The 24229-nt window shown below is 36.8% G+C and overlaps 1 protein-coding gene across 5 annotated transcripts in view; it reads left to right on the top strand.

Annotated features, from left to right (window-relative positions):
• Nucleotides 1-24229, top strand: part of USP32 (ubiquitin specific peptidase 32) — a 333441-nt gene that overhangs the window by 231248 nt on the left and 77964 nt on the right. For all 5 annotated transcript variants that reach the window (XM_037809640.1, XM_037809643.1, XM_037809642.1 and 2 more), the window contains 3 exons: nucleotides 10927-11042; nucleotides 11436-11498; nucleotides 13575-13658. In XM_037809640.1, the coding sequence (XP_037665568.1) occupies nucleotides 10927-11042; nucleotides 11436-11498; nucleotides 13575-13658 (263 nt within the window). The remainder of the gene's footprint in view (nucleotides 1-10926; nucleotides 11043-11435; nucleotides 11499-13574; nucleotides 13659-24229) is intronic.

The following is a 24229-nucleotide window of genomic DNA, read 5'->3' as shown; positions in this document are numbered from 1 at the left end:
TCATATCATCTGCAAACAATGACAGTTTTACTTCTTCTTTTCCAATTTGGATGCCTTTTATTTCTTTGTCTTGCCGGATTGCCCTGGCTAGCACTTCCAGCACAATGTTGAATAACAGTGGTGATAGCGGGCATCCTTGTCTTGTTCCTGATCTTAGAGGGAAGGCTTTCAGTCTCTCACCATTGAGTACTATGCTGGCTGTGGGTTTTTCATATATGCTCTTTATCATGTTGAGGAAGTTTCCTTCAATTCCTACCTTTTGAAGTGTTTTTATCAAAAAGGGATGTTGGATTTTGTCAAATGCTTTTTCAGCATCTATTGAGATGATGAATTGATTTTTCCCTTTGGACTTGTTAATGTGTTGTAATACATTGATTGATTTTCTTATGTTGAACCATCCTTGCATGCCTGGAATAAACCCCACTTGGTCATGGTGTATGATTTTTTTAATGTGCCTTTGGATTCGATTCGCAAGTATTTTGTTGAGGATTTTTGCATCTATATTCATTAGGGAGATTGGCCAGTAGTTTTCCTTTTTTGTAGCATCTTTGCCTGGTTTTGGTATTAGATTGATGTTAGCTTCATAAAATATGTTAGGTAGTGTTCCATTTTCTTCAATGTTTTGAAAGAGTTTGAGTAAGATTGGTGTCAGTTCTTTCTGGAAAGTTTTGTAGAATTCCCCTGTGAAGCCATCTGGCCCTGGGCATTTATTTGTGGGAAGATTTTTGATGACTGATTGGATCTCTTTGCTTGTGATGGGTTGGTTGAGGTCTTCTATTTATTCTCTGGTCAGTCTAGGTTGTTCATATGTTTCCAGGAAATTGTCCATTTCCTCTACATTATCCAGTTTGTTGGCATACAGTTGTTCATAGTATCCTCTTATAATTTTTTTAATTTCTTCAGGATCTGCAGTTATGTCACCTTTTTCATTCATTATTTTGTTTATATGGGTCTTCTCTCTTTTTGATTTTGTCAGTCTAGCTAGGGGCTTGTCAATCTTGTTGATCTTCTCAAAGAACCAACTTTTGGTGATATTTATCCTCTCTATTGTTTTTTTGTTCTCTGTGTCATTTATTTCTGCTTTAATCCTTGTTATTTCTTTTCTTGTATTTGGTTTAGGATTGGTTTGCTGTTCATTTTCTAGCTTCTTCAGTTGATCCATTAGTTCTTTGATTTTCGCTCTTTCTTCCTTTTTATTTATTTTTTTTTTTTTTTAAATCATCATTTTATTGAGATATATTCACATACCACGCAGTCATACAAAACAAATTGTACTTTCGATTGTTTACAGTACCATTACATAGTTGTACATTCATCACCTAAATCAATCCCTGACACCTTCATTAGCACACACACAAAAATAACAAGAATAATACTTAGAGTGAAAAAGAGCAATTGAAGTAAAAAAGAACACTGGGTACCTTTGTCTGTTTGTTTCCTTCCCCTACTTTTCTACACATCCATCCATAAACTAGACAAAGTGGTGTTTGGTCCTTATGGCTTTCCCAATCCCATTGTCACCCCTCATAAGCTACATTTTTATACAACTGTCTTCGAGATTCATGGGTTCTGGGTTGTAGTTTGATAGTTTCAGGTATCCACCACCAGCTACCCCAATTCTTTAGAACCTAAAAAGGGTTGTCTAAAGTGTGCATAAGAGTGCCCACCAGAGTGACCTCTCGGCTCCTTTTGGAATCTCTCTGCCACTGAAGCTTATTTCATTTCCTTTCACATCCCCCTTTTGGTCAAGAAGATGTTCTCCGTCCCACGGTGCCAGGTCTACATTCCTCCCTGGGAGTCATATTCCACGTTGCCAGGGAGATTCACTTCCCTGGGTGTCTGATCCCACGTAGGGGGGAGGGCAGTGATTTCACCATTCAAGTTGGCTTAGCCAGAGAGAGAGGGCCACATCTGAGCAACAAAGAGGCATTCAGGAGGAGACTCTTAGGCACAAATACAGGGAGGCCTAGCCTCTCCTTTGCAGCAACCGTCTTCCCAAGGGTAAAACTTATGGTAGAGGGCTCAACCCATCAAACCACCAGTCCCCTATGTCTGTGGTCATGTTAGCAACCATGGAGGTGGGGTAGGCGAATACCCCTGCATTCTCCACAGGCTCCTCAAGGGGGCACTACATCTTTTTTTTTTTTTTTCCCCTTGTTTGTCTTTTTTCTTTTTTTTTTTTTTTTTTTTTTTTTTTTAACTTTCCCTTCTTTTTTTCAAATCACCTGTATGAAAAAAAAAGTTAAAAAGAAAACAAACATACAATAAAAGAGCATTTCAAAGAGACCATAGCAAGGGAGTAAGAAAAAGACAACTAACCTAAGATAACTGCTTAACTTCCAACATGTTCCTACTTTACCCCAAGAAAGTTACATAATATAGCAACATTTCAGTGAACTTGTTCCTACTACAACCATCAGAAATTAACAGACCATAGTCATTTCTGGGCATCCCCAGAACGTTAAATAGCTTATCTGTTCTTCCTGGATTATTGTTCCCCCTTCCTTAATTGCTCTCTACTGCTAGTTCCCCTACATTCTACATTATAAACCATTTGTTTTACATTTTTCAAAGTTCACATTAGTGGTAGCATATAATATTTCTCTTTTTGTGCCTGGCTTATTTCGCTCAGCATTATGTCTTCAAGGTTCATCCATGTTGTCATATGTTTCACCAGATCGTTCCTTCTTACTGCCGCGTAGTATTCCATCGTGTGTATATACCACATTTTATTTATCCACTCATCTGTTGAAGGACATTTGGGTTGTTTCCATCTCTTGGCAATTGTGAATAATGCTGCTATGAACATTGGCGTGCAGATATCTGTTCGTGTCACTGCTTTCCGATCTTCCGGGTATATACCGAGGAGTGCAATCGCTGGATCGAATGGTAGCTCTATATCTAGTTTTCTAAGGAACTGCCAGACTGACTTCCAGAGTGGCTGAACCATTATACAGTCCCACCAACAATGAATAAGAGTTCCAATTTCTCCACATCCCCTCCAGCATTTGTAGTTTCCTGTTTGTTTAATGGCAGCCATTCTAACCGGTGTTAGATGGTATCTCATTGTGGTCTTAATTTGCATCTCTCTAATAGCTAGTGAAGCTGAACATTTTTTCATGTGTTTCTTGGTCATTTGTATTTCCTCTTCAGAGAACTGTCTTTTCATATCTTTTGCCCATTTTATAATTGGGCTGTCTGTACTATTGTCATTGAGTTGTAGGATTTCTTTGTATATGCAAGATATCAGTCTTTTGTCAGATACATGGTTTCCAAAAATTTTTTCCCATTGAGTTGGCTGCCTCTTTACCTTTTTGAGAAATTCCTTTGAGGTGCAGAAACTTCTAAGCTTGAGGAGTTCCCATTTATCTATTTTCTCTTTTGTTGCTTGTGCTTTGGGTGTAAAGTCTAGGAAGTGGCCTCCTAATACAAGGTCTTGAAGATGTTTTCCTACATTATCTTCTAGGAGTTTTATGGTACTTTCTTTTATATTGAGATCTTTGGTCCATTTTGAGTCAATTTTTGTGTAGGGGGTGAGGTAGGGGTCCTCTTTCATTCTTTTGGATATGGATATCCAACTCTCCCAGCCCCATTTGTTGAAAAGACCATTATGGCTCAGTTCGGTAACTTTGGGGGCCTTATCAAAGATCAGTCGGCCATAGATCTGAGGGTCTATCTCTGAATTCTCAATTCGATTCCATTGATCTATATGTCTATCTTTGTGCCAGTACCATGCTGTCTTGGCAACTGTGGCTGTATAATAAGCTTCAAAGTCAGGGAGTGTAAGTCCTCCCACTTCGTTTTTCTTTTTTAGAGTGTCTTTAGCAATTCGAGGCATCTTCCCTTTCCAAATAAATTTGATAACTAGCTTTTCCAAGTCTGCAAAGTAGGTTGTTGGAATTTTGATTGGGATTGCATTGAATCTGTAGATGAGTTTGGGTAGAATTGACATCTTAATGACATTTAGCCTTCCTATCCATGAACATGGAATATTTTTCCATCTTTTAAGGTCCCCTTCTATTTCTTTTAGTAGAGTTATGTAGTTTTCTTTGTATAGGTCTTTTACATCTTTGGTTAAGTTGATTCCTAGGTACTTGATTTTTTTAGTTGCTATTGAAAATGGTATCTTTTTCTTGAGTGTCTCTTCAGTTTGTTCATTTCTAGCATATAGAAACATTACTGACTTATGTGCATTAATCTTGTATCCCGCTACTTTGCTAAATTTGTTTATTAGCTCTAGTAGGTGTATCGTTGATTTCTCAGGGTTTTCTAGATATAAGATCATATCATCTGCAAACAATGACAGTTTTACTTCTTCTTTTCCAATTTGGATGCCTTTTATTTCTTTGTCTTGCCGGATTGCCCTGGCTAGCACTTCCAGCACAATGTTGAATAACAGTGGTGACAGCGGGCATCCTTGTCTTGTTCCTGATCTTAGAGGGAAGGCTTTCAGTCTCTCACCATTGAGTACTATGCTGGCTGTGGGTTTTTCATATATGCTCTTTATCATGTTGAGGAAGTTTCCTTCAATTCCTACCTTTTGAAGTGTTTTTATCAAAAAGGGATGTTGGATTTTGTCAAATGCTTTTTCAGCATCTATTGAGATGATCAATTGATTTTTTCCCTTTCGAGTTTTTAATGTGTTGTAATACATTGATTGTTTTTCTGATGTTGAACCATCCTTGCATGCCTGGAATGAACCCCACTTGGTCATGGTGTATGATTTTTTTAATGTGTCTTTGGATTCGATTTGCAAGTATTTTGTTGAGGATTTTTGCATCTATATTCATTAGGGAGATTGGCCGGTAGTTTTCCTTTTTTGTAGCATCTTTGCCTGGTTTTGGTATTAGATTGATGTTAGCTTCATAAAATGAGTTAGGTAGTGTTCCATTTTTTTCAATGTTTTGAAAGAGTTTGAGTAAGATTGGTGTCAGTTCTTTCTGGAAAGTTTGGTAGAATTCCCCTGTGAAGCCATCTGGCCCTGGGCATTTATTTGTGGGAAGATTTTTGATGACTGATTGGATCTCTTTGCTTGTGATGGGTTGGTTGAGGTCTTCTATTTCTTCTCTGGTCAGTCTAGGTTGTTCATATGTTTCCAGGAAATTGTCCATTTCTTCTACATTATCCAGTTTGTTGCCATACAGTTGTTCATAATATCCTCTTATAATTTTTTTAATTTCTTCAGGATCTGCAGTTATGTCACCTTTTTCATTCATTATTTTGTTTATATGGGTCTTCTCTCTTTTTGATTTTGTCAGTCTAGCTAGGGGCTTGTCAATCTTGTTGATCTTCTCAAAGAACCAACTTTTGGTGATATTTATCCTTTCTATTGTTTTTTTGTTCTCTATGTCATTTATTTCTGCTTTAATCCTTGTTATTTCTTTTCTTCTACTTGGTTTAGGATTGGTTTGCTGTTCATTTTCTAGCTTCTTCAGTTGATCCATTAGTTCTTTGATTTTGGCTCTTTCTTCCTTTTTAATATATGCGTTTAGTGCTATAAATTTCCCCCTTAGCACTGCTTTTGCTGCATCCCATAGGTTTTGGTATGTTGTGTTCTCATTTTCATTCGTCTCTATATATTTAGCAATTTCTCTTGCTATTTCTTCTTTAACCCACTGATTGTTTAGGAGTGTGTTGTTTAACCTCCAGGTATTTGTGAATTTTCTAAGTCTCTGATGGTTATTGACTTCTAATTGTATTCCATTGTGGTCAGAGAATGTGCTTTGAATAATTTCAATCTTTTTAAATTTATTGAGGCTTGTTTTATGTCCCAGCATATGATCTATTCTGGAGAAAGTTCCGTGAGCACTAGAAAAGTATGTGTATCCTGGTGATTTGGGATGTAATGTCCTGTATATGTCTGTTAAATCTAATTCATTTATCAGATTGTTTAGGTTTTCAGTTTCCTTATTGGTCTTCTGTCTGGTTGATCTATCTATAGGAGAGAGTGATGTGTTAAAGTCTCCCACAATTATTGTGGAAACATCAATTGCTTCCTTTAGTTTTGCCAGTGTTTCTCTCATGTATTTTGTGGCACCTTGGTTGGGTGCGTAGACATTTACGATTGTTATTTCTTCTTGCTGAATTGCGCCTTTTATTAGTACGTAGTGGCCTTCTTTGTCTCTCAAAACATCCCTGCATTTGAAGTCTATTTTATCTGAGATTAATATTGCTACACCTGCTTTCTTTTGGCTGTAGCTTGCATGAAATATTTTTTTCCATCCTTTCACTTTCAGTTTCTTTGTGTCCCTGTGTCTAAGATGAGTCTTTTATATGCAACATATTGATGGTTCATTTTTTTTGATCCATTCTGCGAATCTATATCTTTTAATTGGGGAGTTTAATCCATTTACATTCAACGTTATAACCGTGAAGGCATTTCTTGAATCAGCCATCTTATCCTTTGGTTTATGTTTGTCATATTTTTCCCCTCTGTCTATTAATATCCTTTATTGTACCCATACCGAATCTCTTTAGTACTGAACCTTTCTCCAAGTCTCTCTGTCCTTTCTTTGTTTCTCTGTCTGTAGGGCTCCCTTGAGTATCTCCAGTAGGGCAGGTCTCTTGTTAGCAAATTCTCTCAGCATTTGTTTGTCTGTGAAAAATTTAAGCTCTCCCTCAAATGTGAAGGAGAGCTTTGCTGGGTAAAGTATTCTTGGTTGGAAATTTTTCTCACTCAGAATTTTAAATATATCGTGCCACTGCCTTCTTGCCTCCATGGTGGCTGCTGAGTAGTCACTACTTAGTCTTATGCTGTTTCCTTTGTATGTGGTGAATTGCTTTTCTCTTGCTGCTTTCAGAACTTGCTCCTTCTCTTCTGTGTTTGACAGTGTGATCAGTATATGTCTCGGAGTGGGTTTATTTCGATTTATTCTATTTGGATTTCGCTGAGCATTTATGATTTGTGTATTTATGTTGTTTAGAAGATTTGGGAAGTTTTCCCCAACAATTTCTTTGAATACTCTTCCTAGACCTTTACCCTTTTCTTCCCCTTCTGGGACACCAATGAGTCTTATATTTGGACGTTTCATATTATCTATCATATCCCTGAGGTCCATTTCGATTTTTTCAATTTTTTTCCCCATTCTTTCTTTTATGCTTTCATTTTCCATTCTGTCATCTTCGAGGTCACTGATTCGTTGTTCAACTTCCTCTAGTCTTGTACTATGAGTGTCCAGAATCTTTTTAATTTGGTCAACAGTTTCTTTAATTTCCATAAGACCATCCATTTTTTTATTTAGTCTTGCAATGTCTTCTTTATGCTCTTCTAGGGTCTTCTTGATTTCCTTTATCTCTCGTACTATGGTCTCATTGTTCATCTTTAGTTCTTTGAGTAGCTGCTCTAGGTGCTGTGTCTCTTCTGGTATTTTGATTTGGGTGCTTGGGCTTGGGTTATCCATATTGTCTGGTTTTTTCATATGCTTTATAATTTTCTGTTGTTTTTGGCCTCTTGGCATTTGCTGAACTTGATAGGGTTCTTTTAGGATTTGTAGACCAATTGAAGTCCTTATATCTAATTTATCAGATCTACAGCTTCGTGGAGTACACTTTCTCTAACTAACCAGCAGGTGGCGTCCACGAGCCACCTGTTCTCCACAAGCCAGTTCTCTCCTGCTTAGCCTTTTTGGTGAGTGGGATCGTGAGTCTTGTGGGGTCCAATTGGTGTACCAAGCTTGCGTGTGTAGTTGGTGTTGCCTGCCCTGTATATGGGGCGTGTTTCTGGGCAGGGAGGTGGGGGTGGCTCTAACAATCAAATCTCCCTGGTGATCCTAGAGTTTTAAAGCTGCTGCAATAGTCTAATCCTTCAGTTCAGTCCTGCCACAGTTTGTCTCTGCCACTGACCCACAAGTCCTTGGTACTGGCGTATGGCTCCTGAGACTTGCAAGTGGGCTTCTCTTCCAGGCCGTGCACCCCGGGTCCTCTTTTGAGGGATGACTGTGCTATGTCACAGGTGAGTGCCGTCCCCCCAGGGCAGTTCTGGGCTGCTGGGCTGTGTAGGGAGGCTCCGAGTCTGCTGAAATGATGGCTAAATGGGGCTTTGTTAATTCACACTGCTCTACCTTCCCAACTCTGGGACAATCAGCTGAGGTTGCAGGGAAGGCTAATGTCCACGCCCAGTTTTGTGGAGTGTGCCTGTTATTTGAAGCACTTCCATCACACTGGGTTGTCTGGGGCAGTTCTGGGCTATGGGGCTGGCGATGGGCAGGAGTGTTTCCTGTCCACCAGGATGATGGCTGTGAGCGGACACCCCCCTTTTCTTGGGAAGTTGTGGTGTTTAGTGAATTTTCTCAGCCACTGGATTATTGCGTTTTGTCTCAGAGCTCTCCTAGTTCTGCTCTTGACTTGACCTGCCCAAATAGCAAGTCTTTGAAGCTTTCTGTATTGGGCTTCTTAGAGTAATTGTTTTAGAAAAAGAAAAAAGGATTAAAAAAAAAAAAAAAAAACAACAACAACAAAAAAACGGGCCCTCCTCAGAGATCTAATGGGTTATTGAAATGCTAAGAGACAGAGCAACCAGGGCCATTAAGGAAAGGTCCACAGGGCAGAGAGATCAGCTTTGCTTCGGGATTTGCATATGCGCCTCAGGGCCCTTCCCCTTTCTATGTTCACCAGAACTCCAAAAATCCTCCGCTTTTATTTTGGAGTTTTTCGTGTTGTTTTTTTTCTATGCCTGTCTCCTCTCTGCTGGGCTGGCTGCTCTCAGATTCTCTGGTGTCTGGTCTCAGTCTATCTATGGTTGGAGTTTGGATCAGTAGAATGAGTTTCCGATAAGGGCTGCCACTGCAGTTCTCCCTTCTCCTTCCCGGAGCTGACAGCCCCTCCTCCCACGGGACTGAGCCTGGCAGGGAGGGGCGCGGGTCCCCTGGCCGCAAAAACTTACAGATTTCGCTGATCTCAGCAGTTCCACGTTTTCATGAGTGTTGTATGAAGTATGCCCAAAGTCAGATTGCTCTGTGGTGTCCAGTCCACGCAGTTCTCGGCTTTCTACCTACTTTCCTGGAGGAGTATCTAAAACATACAGCTCACCAGTCTGCCATCTTGCCCCGCCTCAGAAACTGTTGATTTTTGCGTGTTGATCTTGTATCCTGCCACTTTGCTGATTTCATTTATTAGCTCTAGTAGTTTTGTCATAGTTTTTTCAGGACTTTTTAAACATAGGATCGTGTCAGTCTCTGACTGTTGAATAGAATGTTAGCTGTGGGTTTTTCATATATGCCCTTTATCATGTTGAGGAAGTTCCTTCTATTCCTAAATTTCAAAATGTTTTCATCAAGAAAGGATGCTGGATTTTGTCAAATGCCTTTTCCACGTCAATGGAGATAATCGTGTGGTTTTTCCCTTTCAATTTTTTAATGTGGTATATTACATTAATTGATTTTCTTGTGTTGAGCTATTCTTGCATACCTAGAATAATACCCACTTGATCATGGTGTATAATTCTTTTAATGTGCTCTCAGTTCCAATTTGCAAGTATTTTGTTTTGGAGGGATCTTTGTTTTTATTAATGGTTTTGATTTTCCTCATGAATTTGAACTTCATGATAAATGAACCAAATCAACCTTGATGTATTTGAAAATATTAAGCATTTGGGATATATTTTCTGGAAATCTACACAGAGAATTTTATCTCTTGCATAATTTGAAGTGTAACTCATTTTAAGTCACTTTCATATGTTAATATTTTATTGGCAAAATGAAATTTATAAAAACACAGTTTTATTAAAGAATAAAATGTTCTTAACATAACTAACATGTTATAGCATAACTTGTAAGCATAAGTACATCCATTACTAAATCTTAATCATATTTGAGAAAATGTACCAGTTTACATTTAATTAGAGCCTAACTCAAATATATTTTCTGGGGTCATTATCTCTGATTTTTTAAAATATATCTTGACAAATGTTGCCTATTTCAGAAGTGGTATTTGATATTTTGTACTTATTTAGTAGTAGTATGCTGTGATGCTCTTAATAACATAATCATTCTATTATGGGGTGTAAGAAATAGTTTTTTAATCTTAAAATTCAGATTCCTTTTTTTTTAGTCCGTGCTTATATACTATTATTCCAACTTGCCTTTATGATAGAATATTAAATCTCATTTATGTATTAACCTGGATTATAAATAAAACTTTATTCTACATTTTAGCCTTTTACCATACTTAACCAAAGTGATTGTTTCCATTAAAGTCTAATGTTAAATAAGGAGGCCGTAATTGCTGCTTCTTAATTGATGTTGTTTCCTTTATTTATTATTTTTTAATTTCTCTTGCTGATGGGTCTAATGGAAGTTAACAAAAAACTAGAGTGGTTCATTTAGAGATAATTAGCAAAGTGCTCGTTTTCTAATTCTTAGCATATTGTGTATGAACTCACTGAAGTGTTAAAATTCTTCTTGACAAACAATTGGAGTATACATTATTTAAATTGGAGGGTAAAGTGGAAGCAAGCTATTTTTTACTGACTTGTTATTGATTCTTAATGTAGATGGAATGTTTTCAGCATTACAAGAAATAACTCTGCATATTATTGTATATTAATTATATACAATTAATTATTGTATATTGTATATTAGAAATTAACTTAAGGGCTTGAATTTTCACCTCAAAACCTGTGAGGTATTGTAACATTTATTGTATGATGACTTGGACCTTTCTTTCTGATCTGTAAGAATTTAGCTCTAGATTTGACTGAAGGATAGGATACCCCACCTCAGGTCATGATTTATAGAGATTAATCTATGAAACATGTTCAGGAAGTCCTGCAAGTTCAGATGACTTTAATGACATGTAATAGTCTGCTCAAGAAGAGAATTTATTCCAGAAAAGAAACTAAGTAATTATACCAAGGCAGCTTCTAGCACAATCTATTGTACTTCAGACTATAATAGTACTTTCCTCGCCATAAAAATTTCTTTTTATTAGTTTGCTTCAAGGTGTTTGATGTTGACCGTGATGGAGTTCTCTCCAGGGTTGAACTGAGAGGCATGGTGGTTGCACTTTTAGAGGTCTGGAAGGACAACCGTACTGATGATATCCCTGTAAGTTTTGATCTTATACATTTTGTTGCATGTAAATTTCCAACAGGAGAATGGAATGGAGCATTAAAAAAAAAAAAAAAAGAATTTGTTATTACTTTTAGTTACTGTATTATGTTACTTCTTAATTTTTTCATAGTGGAGGATTCAAAATTGGGAAGAGAATATAATATTTTTGACTTAGAAAACTGAATAAACTGAACTTATTGTGTGAAGTAAGAATAAAACTGCAAAATTGTCTTAAATTCTAAAGCACATATAAGGATCTGATTATGTTAATCTTAAAAAAAAATACTTGACCAAAACACAGTAGACCTTAGCCACTGAATAATAAAATAAAAAATGATAACCAATCAACTCTTTTCTAATTACTCCTTTGGATTTCTATTTTTAAAGGAATTACACGTGGATCTCTCTGACATTGTAGAAGGCATATTGAATGCACATGACACAACAAAGGTGAGTCTAGTTAGGACTAATTTATCCTTTTCTAAAAACATCATGTACTCCACATTGGGATGTGTAGCTTGTATACATGCTTGAATTGCTTCTGCATCATCCCCACAAAGTTTTTTAAATTTACCTCCAACTTATCTCTAAGGCTAGCTCATTACGTCTTTTAACAACTCTATTAAATGTAATATTTTTATATATACATAAAATAAACCTATACTCGGCATTTTATAAGAACTAAGCAGACACAGTCCTTGACGTATATAGTTCATAATCTTTATTTCTCCCATTTTAAGAAAATACGGTAAGGCCGACATTGTATAGAGCAAAAGAAACCAGTCACAAAATAATACAGTATGATTCCATTTGTAGGAAGTTCAAGAACAGACAAAAAACTAACAAATGGTGAGAGAAGTGAGAATAGTGATTTTACAAATGGGGGTGGATAACTGGGAAGGAGCATAAGGAAATCTTAGATGACAGAAATGTTTTTCTTGTAATCTAAGTGGTGCGTATATTCCTTTAAGAAAAATAGTTGTGATTAGGACCTCTGTTGAATCCTTCAATAGAATTTTACCAAAGAAGGAATAAATGTGTACTTTACAAAGAATAAATCCTTAAATTTTTAGTTTAATAGTATTTATTAGTAATAATGCCATAGTACGTTTACTTCTGTAGCTTGTGATGTCTATGTGTCCCTGTGAAATTGAAATAATCCATATATGTAATGCACATTTGAGCTAAGTTGAGCCTTTCCACCCAAACATGACATGTAGCAATAGTATATTAGTGGGGTATAGACCACAGTGATTTCTAAAATAGAAGTTTAGGAAAAAATAAGTAACAGTTTTTTTCTTTCTTTCTTCAGTCACAATTTCAGAAGGAATCACCATAGTCCTATTAATTAATTCTCAACAGAAGTTAATAATATAAAAGTTTCTCAGCGCTTAGCTTTATTTGGCAATTCAGGCAGTCTTCCCCCTTCTTTCACCTCTCTCTGCCAAAAACTAAGGTATCCACTTTTATTTGGTGTTTATAAAAACAGCAACCTGGAAAGACTTCTGTTAGAAAATGCCTTATGTAGAGATATAGTTCCTAACACTTTTTTTTTGTTGAGAGTTTTATAAATATATAAATATTGGCTGTCTATATAAGATGAAGTTTCTGCTTCTCATTCTCCTCTGAACATTGAACAGAAAGAAGATCACTTAGCTGCTCAGTTTCCATGTAACCATGATAACAATTCAGAATAGAACTTGGATTTTTCAGTAAACCTATTAATTATGTTCACTGGTGACTAGATTATTTCAGTATTACCCATTTACTCACTATTTTCCATCATGTTAATTCATTTATTGATCTAAAAATTTAGCAGTGGCTTATATCCTAACATTGCCTTTGAGGGAAAGAAAACCTAGAGGTAAAAATAGACAACACCTATAATAAGTGTGATTTTGGTACTCTTTGATACTACAAAAATGTTACTTTTCTCAATTTATGAAAGTTATATTAAATTGTATTTGGGAGAAATGTAATGTAAATATCCATTCTTGATATATATTAAATTCCTTTAAATCTCTGAAAAGTCTGATAATATTGTCAAAATATCCTTCTTAAAAAAATGTTAGGATGAAAGGGAATAATTCTGAGATTCTGCTTGCTTGTATGTTTGCTTGTTTGTTTTGTTTTTTTGTTGTTGTTGTTTTGTTTCAAAATGATTAAATACTCCTTCTTGCATATCCAGGACTTCTTATGGTTTTCCATAGGTAACCCTTGAAATAGAAGACATTGTGAGTTATTTCCAGGTTTTATTAGAGAAAGAAGATTGTTGATAATAAGTTGTCCTTATCACTGTCGACTGCTTCAACAGAGTTACAAATGGCATTTGTATAAGTTTTATCATTTTTAAACTTATACTAGCTGGCCTACTTTTCAGATAAATCCATAAGGTTTACTGAAAATTATTGGTTTACTTTCAAAAAATCGACCAATAAAAGTTTTAGTAAACCAACTTTTATTCCAGTGCTGTAAAAATAAGGAGTTCTTAACACAAGAGCGTTATGTGTGTTGTCTCTCTTTCAGATGGGTCATCTTACTCTGGAAGACTACCAGATCTGGAGTGTGAAAAATGTTCTTGCCAATGAATTTTTGAATCTCCTTTTCCAGGTGTGTTTACGGTAAATGAGGATAATAACACCAGTAGTTCCACATCTTTTCCATTATTTTACAATAATTTTATTATGTTACAATAATTTTCCATTATTTACAAGCTAAAGCTATCTCATCTATGGCTCTACTTGGTTTTCTCTTATTTACTTAACATTGATTTATTGCTAGGCTGCAAAACCATATATTGTTAAAAGACAGAATTACATTATTCTGTACACCACCTGAAAGATGATAAAGCCACAGCATGAGCTGATTATGTAGCTGATTGTTTATTTTATCATAACTTATACTACAGCAGCATGTAGTCATAAAAAGAATAATTTAATCAGTTGTTCACAGTACCATTATATAGTTGTGCATTGCCTCACTAAAATTAATTTTTGAACATTTTCATTACCACACACACAAAAGTAATAAGAATAAAAATTAAAGTGAAAAAAGAACAATTAAAGTAAAAAAGAACACTGGGTGTGTTTTTTTGTTTTTTGTTTTGTTTTGTTTTTTACGCTTTCTATGACTGCATGGTATGTGAATATATCTCAATAAAAGTGAATTTTAAAAAAAGAATAAATTGCTAACGCTATCATAATTTACTATTTTTCTTCATTGTTGTCTTTTCAGAAGGCCTTTCCTGACAAATTAGGCAGTATAAACAGAAGGATGGATCATAAGTAGGCAACTGTAAATTTTTGAAAGTATATGACAGTCTTTACAGTTAGATTATCTTAGCTGCAAAGCTGTTTCTCAATTTTTATTCTTTAGAAAGGCCAAGATAGATTGAGAAGGGAAGGAAAGGGAAAGAAAGCCGCCAGGAGTGAATATTAAGTCATAAAGCTTGCCAGATTTTAACTGTTTTTCAGTTAAAAATTGGCTCCAATTTTTAAAAATAATTTGCTTTCCTACTTTTCCTAGTTCTTCATAAAAATTTAGAAGTGAAGAAAACATAGCTATTGAATCTTGACTATCATAGAATCAGTGATACAAGGACCCTTTGATGTCATCCTGTCTTATCCTGCAGTGCATACTTAACCAAGCAATGGCCCTTCTCTGCTGGAACATTTCTGCCCGAGATGGCCAGCTTTCATTTTTCCCTTGGGTATCAACTTCACTTTCAATTTTTCCTGGGCCAACATGGGAACTCTAATAGTTGCATTGTGTAGCATCTTTTAAAGGCTGGACAATCAGGCTTGAGGACAGTAGCACCAAAAAGAAAGTGTGTTCCCTCAGATTGATCAGCATGTTTCTGAAGATGGGAGCACAATGAGAGCAAATAGATTTTCTCCGTTTGGCCCGTGGCCCTGTCCCTCTTTTCTTTATTTGAAACTGTGAGATGGAACACATGGTTCAGTATTTTCCACCAACTTTTGTATCCTTTGCTCTTTCCACTTTTCTAATTTTTTATGCAATTTTACTGAGATATATTCACATGACATACAATCATCCGAAGTGTAAATCAGTTGTTCACAGTAACATTGTATATTATCACCACAATTTTTGAACATTTTCATTACTCGAAGAAATAAAAATAAAAGTATAAAAGAACAACCAAAACATCTTGGTTGTGCTTTCTTCAATATGGCTTCCCTTGCTGCTGCTTTCCGATATCTCAGTGCCAGGTTTCAAAGATTAATTTATTATATGTACCCTGTTTCCCTTCGCCTCAGATCCCATTCAGCCTCACTTGCTTTCCATTTCTCTTTCTTTCCCCTTCTGCCTTTTGAGAGACTCCCTCTGTGCCGGTTTGAATGTATTATGTCCCCCAGAAAAAGCCATATTCTTTGATGCAGTCTTGTGGGGCAGACGTTTTCATGCTCATTAGATTTGCATGGAAATGCGCCCCACCCAACTGTAGGTGATAACTCTAATGAGATATTTCCATGGTGGCGTGACCCCACCAATTCAGGGTGGGCCTTGATCAGTGGAGCCATATAAATGAGCTGACAGGCAGAGGGAACTCAGTGCAGCTGTGAGTGATATTTTGAAGAGGCGCTACAGCCAAGAGGGACACTTTGAAGAAAGCACAGGAGCTGCAGATGAGAGACAGTTTGAAAATGGCCATTGAAAGCAGACTCTTGCTTCAGAGAAGCTGAGAGAGGACAAATACCCCAAGAGCAACTAAGAGTGACATTTTTGAGGAACTGCAGCCTAGGGAGGAATGTCCTGGGAGAAAGCTATTTTGAAACCAGAACTTTGGAGCAGACGCCAGCCACGTGCCTTCCCAGCCAACAGAGGTTTTCCAGACACCATTGGCCATCTCCACTGAAGGTACCCGATTGCTGATGCATTACCTTGGACACTTTATGGCCTTAAGACTGTAACTGTGTAACCAAATAAACCCCCTTTCAGTACAAGCCATTCCTGGTGTTTTGCATTCCAGCAGCATTAGCAAACTAGAACACACTCTTATATCCACCCCCACAGGCCCAGGTGTATTTAGAGAGTGACCACTTTTGCTGACTACTTTGAAGATGAGACCAAGTTTCCTTTAAAAAGAAAAAAAGAAGGAAAAAACCTGTACTGCCTCCAGATATTTGCATTACCTATATCCAACAAAATACTTGTATCTAGAGCATACAAAGAGCAGTAATCAGTAAGAAAAAGACAGAATCCCAGTATAAAAATGTACAAAAGACTTGAACCAGGTACTTTATAAAAGAGAATATTTAAATAGCCAATACATTTATGAAAAATGCTCATCTCTTTAGTCATCATGGGAATGCATGTTAGAACCACACTTGGAATACCGTTAGACTCCCATCGAATACTTAGATTTTAAGTGATGTGAAGTATTGGTGAGGATAATAAGCAACTGCAACATTCATTCCTTACTAGTGGGAATATAAATTGGTACAACCACTTTGGAAAATTTTTGGCAATACTTATTTCTTTCCTTCTGCTTGCTTTGGGATTAGTTTGCTGTTCTTTCTCTAGTTCCTCCAGGTGTTCAGTTAGGTCCTTGATTTTAGCTCTTCCTTTTTGATGTAAGCATTTAGGGCTGTATATTTCCCTCTCAGCACTGCCTTCACTGCATCCTATAAGTTTTGATATGTTGTATTCTCATTTTCATTCATCTCAAGATACTTACTGATTTGTCTTGTAATTTCTTCTTGACCACTGATTGTTTAAGAGTGTGTTGTTTAACCTCCATATATTTCTGAATTTTCCAGTTCTCTACCTGTTATTGATTTCCAGCTTTCTTCTATTACAATCAGAAAAAGCACTCTGTATAATTTCAGTCTTTTTAAATTTATTAAGACCTATTTTGTGACCCAACATCTGGTCTATCCTGGAAAATGATAGATAAGCACTTGAGAAGAATGTATATCCTGCCCTTTTGGTGTACAATGTTCTATATATATGTCTATTAGGTCTAGTTCACTTACCATATTATTTAGGTTCTCTGTTTCCTCATTGATCATCTGTTCAAATGCTCTATCTCTTGATGAGAGCCGTGTATATTGAAGTTTCCCACTATGATTATAAAGACATCTGTTTCTGCCTTCAGTGTTGCCAGTAAATATTTACGATTATTATTTCTTCATGGTGATTTGCCCCTTTTGTTAATATAAATGTCTTGTCTGTTATAACATTTAAGCATTTAAAGTCTGTTTTGTCCAATATTAGTATAGCTACCCCAGCTCTTTATTAGTTGCTGTTTGCATGGAATATATGTTCCAACCTTTCACTTTCAACCTATTTGTATCATTGTGTCTAAAATGAGTCTTTTATAGATAGCACATAGGTGGGTTTTTTTTTTTAGCCATTCTGCCAATCTCTGTCTTTTGAATGGGGAGTGAAATATATTAACATTCAATGTTATTACTGTAGTAAAGGCAGTACTTCAACCATTTTATCCTTTTGCTTTTATTTGTCATATCTGATGTTTGTCTCTCTTTTTATCCTTTTAATTACCCTAATTGATAATCTTCATTTCTGTACTCTCCTTCAAGCCTCTCTGTTCTGTCTTTTTAGTCCACAGAATTCCATTGTATTTCTTATAGGGCAGGTCTGTTGTTAACAAACTCTTTCAACTTCTGTGTATCTGTAAATGTTTTAAACTCGCGCTCATTTTTGTTTTGTTTTGTTTTGTTTGTGTTTTTTAAATTTAATTTTATTGAGATTGTTCACATACCATACAATTATCCAAAGTTCCAAAGTGCACAATCAGTTGCCCACAGTACTATCATACAGCTTGTATCCATCACCACAATTCTTTTTTTTTTTCAATTTTTAGGACATTTTTATTACCCCAAAAAAGAAATAAAAACAAAAAAAGAAAACTCAAATCCTCCCATACCCCTAACCAACCCCCCTCCATTATTGACTCATAGTATTGGTATAGTACATCTGTTACTGTTGATGAAAGGATGTTAAAATACTATTAACTGTAGTACATAGTTTGCAATGGGTATAGTGTTTCCCTATATGCCCCTCTATTATTAACTTCTAGTTATAATGTTCTAGTTCATGAAAGAAATTTCTAATATTTTTACAGTTAATCACGGACATTACGCACCACAAGTATCACTCTTTTATACATTCCTATCTTTTAACCTCCAACTTTCCTTCTGGTTACATACATGACTCTAAGCTTCCCCTTTCCACCACATTCAGACACCACTCAGAACTGTTAGTTATTCTCACAACGTGCTACTGTCACCTCTGTCCATTTCCACACACTAAAGTTCAATCTGGTTGAACATTCTACTCATAATAAGCAATGACTCCCCATTCTTTATCCTTGTTCTATATCCTGGTAACTTATATTTCATCCATTACACACCAAAAAATTCAATGTTTTATTCCCATCTTTTAACCTCCAACTTTCCTTCCGGTTACATACATGACTCTAAGCTTCCCCTTTTCCACCACATTCACACACCATTCAGCACTGTTAGTTATTCTTAAAACATGCTACTATCACCTCTGTCCATTTCCACACACTTAAGTTTAATCTAGTTGAACATTCGGCTCATAATAAACAATGGCTCCCCATTCTTTAGCCTCGTTCTATATCCTGGTAACTTATATTCCATGTCTATGAGTTTACATATTATAATTAGTTCGTATCAGTGAGACCATGCAATATGCGTCCTTATGTGTCTGACTTATTTCACTCAATATAGAGCCCCCAAGGTTTCTTCATCAACCCATTGTATTTAAGATGGTTTTGTTCACCCACCATAGTTTTCATCCTAAGTAAACAACCAGTGGTTCCCTGTATAGTCACATATTTATGTATTCATCATCACCACTATCTATATGAGGACATCTCCATTTCTTCCACAAAGAAGGAGGAAGCGTTTAATAGGGTAGAGAGACAAAAGAAAGAGAGAAAGAAAAAAAAATGACAGCTGAAAACCAACAAAAGGAAAGACAGAATTAAACTAAAGTAGAATAAAAGAGTCAGGCAACATCACCAATGCCAAGAGTCCCACATACTCTCCCTTATGTTCCTCTCTTATAGGCATTTAGCTTTGGTAAATTGTCTTTGTTACATTAAAGGAAGCATAATACGATGTTCCTGTTAACTGTAGTCTCTAGTTTACATTGATTGTATTTTTCCCCAATACCACCCTATTTTTAACACCTTGCAAGATTGACATTCATTTGTTCTCCTTCATGTAAAAACATATTTGTACATTTTATCACAATTGTTGAGCACTCTAAGTTTCACTGAGTTATACAGTCCCAGTCTTTATCTTTCCTCTTTCCTTGTAGTGTCCCATATGCTCCTAACCTTCCTCTTTCAACCATACTCACAGTCATCTTTGTTCAGTGTACTTACATTGCTGTGCTACCGTCACCCAAAATTGTGTTCCAAACCTCCACTCTTGTCTTTTCCTATCTGTCTGTAGTGCTCCCTGTAGTATTTCCTGTAGAGCAGATATCTTGTTCACAAGCTGTCATTGTCTGTCAGAGAATATTTTAAACTCTCCCTCATATTTGAAGGACAGTTTTGCTGGATATAGGATTCTTGGTTGGTGGTTTTTTTCTTTCAGTATCTTAAAAATTTCACACCACTTCCTTCTTGCCTCCATGGTTTCTACTGAGAAATCCACACATAGTCTTATCAAGCTTCCTTTGTATGTGATGTATCACTTTTCTCTTGCTGTTTTCAGGATTCTCTCTTTGTCTTTGACGTTTGATAATCTGATTATTAACTATCTTGGCATAGGCCTATTCAGAGCTGTTCTGTTTGGAGTACACTGTGCTTCTTGGATCCATAAGTTTATGTCTTTCATAAGAGATGAGAAATTTTCATTGATTATTTCCTCTATTATTGCTTCTGCCCCTTTTCCCTCTTCTTTTCCTTCTGGGACACCCATGACACGTACATTCATATGCTTCATGTTGTCATTCAGTTCCCTGAGAAGTTGCTCATATTCTTCCATTATTTTCCCTAACTGTTCTTTTGTGTGTAGGCTTTCAGATGCCTTGTTCTCCATTTCCTGAGTGTTTTCTTCTGCCTGAGATCTGCTGTTGTGTGTTTCCATTGTGTCTTTCAACTCTTGTGTTATGCCTTTCGTTTCCTTAGAATCTTTTTTCAAACTTTTGATTTGTACCTTATGTTTGCCCAGTGTTTTCTTTATAGCCTTCATCTCTTTTGCCATATCTTCCGTGAACTCGTTGATTTGGTTTTTGATTTGATTTAGCATATTTATTTGAAAATATTTGATAGGTTGTTTCATTAAAGTGAAACAAGATCTCACCTGTATCTTGATTGAGGTGTAAATTTTTTCCTTTGACTAGGCCATATCTTCGTTTTTCCTAGTGTAGATTGTCATTCTCTGTTGTCTAGGCATCTGGTTTCCTTGGTTACCCCAATCAAATTTTCCCAAACCAGAATGGGTTCAGATCTCAGAGTGGGGTTATATTCAGTTTCAGGTCTCCCTGCAGGTGTGTCTTAGAAATTGACAGACTTTCCTGTGAGATCTCTAGCCACTGTGCTTTTCCTAACCTGCCCAGCAGGTGGAGCCTGTCAGCCTGTTGCTCCCGACTGGTGTAAGGAGGTGTGGCCCCTTTAGTTTCTGTTTTGGCTGTTTTCTCACAGGCTCTGTGGTCTGGTTCTGAAGGGAAGACTGATAGTAAAGCTGGGCTCTACCTTCTTCCTCTTAGGAAAAATACACCCCCGAGGGAGTTATCATCTGCATGTGATTTGTTGTCTCTCTGACTCTATTATCTCCACCCTTTTCTGGTCAGAGCACTGTGAACTAAAAATGGCTGAGGCTCTCCCCACTGAGCCCCTCTGGTTGACAGAGAGAAAAAGGGACAGAAAGCCCCCTTTTAGAGCCAGTACACAGCCCCTCAGTTTCACTCATCGGCCAGAGGTAACACCTGGTCTTCTGGGCTTTCCCTCCCAGTACAGGTGAGTCTTTTGGTCCTTTAAGGTCAGCCATCACTAAAAAGTCTGTCTGCTTGTTGGGGGGTTGGTAGCTTGTATTCAGCAGTCCATGTTTGTTAATTAAAACCCCAACTGGAGGTGGGTTGAGCTATATTTATATGCTTGCTCAGAGAGTGCTGCTGTCTACCACAGCAAGGTTTTGCAGCTAAGCCTGCTGTTGGGGGGGGGGGGGGCTCCTGTCATGGTTGTGCAGTTTTTACTTACAGATTTTATGCTGAGGTCTCAGGCATTCCTTCCAATCCAGGTTGGTGTACAGTGTGTGGACACTCATGGTTGTCCCCCCAGCAGTTATTCCAGATTGTTTACTAGTTGTTCTTGGTTGTTTATTAGTTGTTCCAGGGGGCTAACTGAATTCCACTCCTCTCTATGCTGCCATCTTGCCCCTTCCTCTCCTTCATTTTTTAAGGACAGCTTTGCCAAATAAAGAATTCTTGGCTAGCAGTTTTTCTCTTTCAGTATCTGAAATCTATGATACCACTGCCTTCTCACCTCCATGGTTTCTGATGAGAAGTCAGCACTTAGACTTATTGAGCATCCTTTGTATGTGGTGAATTGCTTTTCTCTTGCTGTTTTCAGAGTTTTCTCTTTATCTTTGGCATTTGACATTCCTGAATAGTATGTGTCTTCGAGTGGGTCTGTTCACATTTATTCTGTTTGTAGTACATTCTACTTCCTGCATTTGCATATTTTTGTCTTTTTTAAGTGTTGGGAAATTTTCAGCCATTATTTCCTCAAATATTCTTTCTTGTTTGACAGTATTTATGCAAGCTGATTATATGTGTACCTGTGACCTAGGAAGTCTGACCCATGTGTACACCATATGCATACCAAAAGACATACATATTCTTTAAAGGACTATTTTTTATAGCCAAAATTAGAAAATAATCCATACTCTTATCAACAGTAGATGAATAAATAACTTGTGGCATAGGCATATGTTCCAGTTTGCTAATGCTGCCCTTTCACAAAACATCAGAAATGGGTCAGCTTTTATAAAGGGGGTTTATTTGGTTATAAAGTTACAGTCTTAAGCCATAAAGTGTCCAAGATAAGGTATCAGCAATCAGGAACCTTCACTGGAGGATGGCCAGTGGCATCTGGAAAACCTCTGTTAGCTGGGAAGGTACGTGGCTGGCATCTGTTCCAGAGTTCTGGTTTCAAAATGGCTTTCTCCCAGGCCGTTTCTCTCTCAGCTCCTGTGTGTTCTTCAAAATGTTCCTCTTGGCTGTAGCAAGCTTGCTCCTTCTGTCTGAGCTTATATAGTGCTCTAGTAAACTAATCAAGGCCCATGGTGAATGGACTGGGCCACACCTCCATGGACATTATTTAATCAGTTATCACCTACAGTTGCGTGAGTCACATCTCCATGGAAACAGTCAAAGAATTACAATCTAATCAACAATAATACGTCTGCCCACACAAGATTGCATCAACAATAATGACATTTTGGGGGACATAATACATTCAAACTGGCACAATCATGTATTTTACAACAGTGAAAATAAGTAAAATAGTGCTACCCACAATATGGGTGAATCTTACAAGCATAATGCTGAGTGCAGAATACTGGACTTTAAAGTTCAAGAGCAGATGAAGTCAATCTATGGTGATAGAATTCAGGGTAGCGAATAGTTTGAAGGTATACAATAGTGCACGGAAAGGGGGCCAGGTCTTCAGGAGAGCTGGTAATGTTCTTTTTCTTGACTGAGTGATGGTTACATAGGTGTCTTTACTTTGTGAAAAGTCATTGAGCTGTACCATTAACATTTGGGCACTTTTATGAAGGTATATTATATTTCAATTTTTTTAAAGTAGGCTTATGGATAAAACAGTATCAAAAGTTCAGGTATCCATGAGTAGTAGTAGAGTAGATAAGCAAACGGCAGTGAAAAGGGATATAACTCAACAGTTAAAAGGATGAACCATTGATACAACATGGATGAATCTCAAAAACATTATTTGTACATTTCACTGTTATGTAAATTTTACATAAAAATAAAACTAAAAAGATGTTGAACTGTAATTAATGTACAAATAGTGATCCTTGATGATGTATTTAAGAGAGCTGACTTAATGTCTGCAATTTTCTTTGAAATGCATCAGAAAAATAAAATGGATTGAGGGACAGATAGATGCAAGTATAGTAACATAAATAGTAGAATCTAGGTTGTAGGTATGTAGGTATTCACTGTAAAATTTCTTTCAGCTTTTCTGTATGCTTGAGAATTTTCATGGTAAAGTATTTAAAAAAATAAGTTTTTTATGGTGTTATTTAGGAGACAGAAATAAATGAGGAGGAAATGAGCCTTAAAAGACATATTCAGTGTTAATGGCAATCATTTTTCTCTAGAGGTGTCAAAATTAAAATACTATCCTCATCTTCTCCTTGCCTTTATCCTCCTCATCTTCCCTTTACCTTCCTCCCCAAGTAGCATGATTGTTCCAGTTTGCTAATGCTTACCCTTATGCAAGGTACCAGAAATAGATTGGCATTTATAAAGGGCATTTATTTGGTTACAAATTTACAGTCTGAAGGCCATGAAAATATCTAAATTAAGGCATCAACACAAGTATATCTTCACCGAAGGAAGGCCAGTGGCATCCGGAAAAACCCTGAAGGCACGTGGTTGGTTGGCATCTGCTGATCCCAGGTTGTGTTCCAGCTCCTCTCTCAGCTCCTGTGCATTCTTCAAAATGTTGCTCTTGGGGCATTTTGTCCTCTCTTAGCTTTTCTGGAGCAAACTCTGGGTTAGCATATCTGAAAAGTCTGCTTTCAACGGTCCTCTCCAAAATGTTACCCTCAGCTGCAGCTGCTCTGACTTCCGTTTGTGAACTTTTATAGGGTTTTAGTGAACTAATCAAGACCCATGCTGAATGGGTGGGGCCACACCTCCATGGAAATAATCTAATCAAAGATATTACCCACAGTTGGGTGGGTCACATCTCCATGGAAACAACCTAATCCAAAGATTACAACCTAATCAACACTAATACGTTGGCCCCCACAAGATTGCATTAAAGAACATGGCATTTTGGGGGATGTTAATACATCCAAACTGGCACAATGATGGACTTTTTCAATTTCAGAAAAGAAAATCATATTCCCTGTGAGAACATTACATTAAAATATAGAGTATCAATGAAGTATTCTGAAAAGTGTTTT

Source organism: Choloepus didactylus, chromosome 18 (genome assembly GCF_015220235.1).
Source record: "Choloepus didactylus isolate mChoDid1 chromosome 18, mChoDid1.pri, whole genome shotgun sequence".
In the NCBI taxonomy this organism is placed as follows: domain Eukaryota; kingdom Metazoa; phylum Chordata; class Mammalia; order Pilosa; family Megalonychidae; genus Choloepus; species Choloepus didactylus.
Note: the sequence above shows the minus strand (reverse complement) of the source record. Positions and strands in the feature narration are given on the sequence as shown.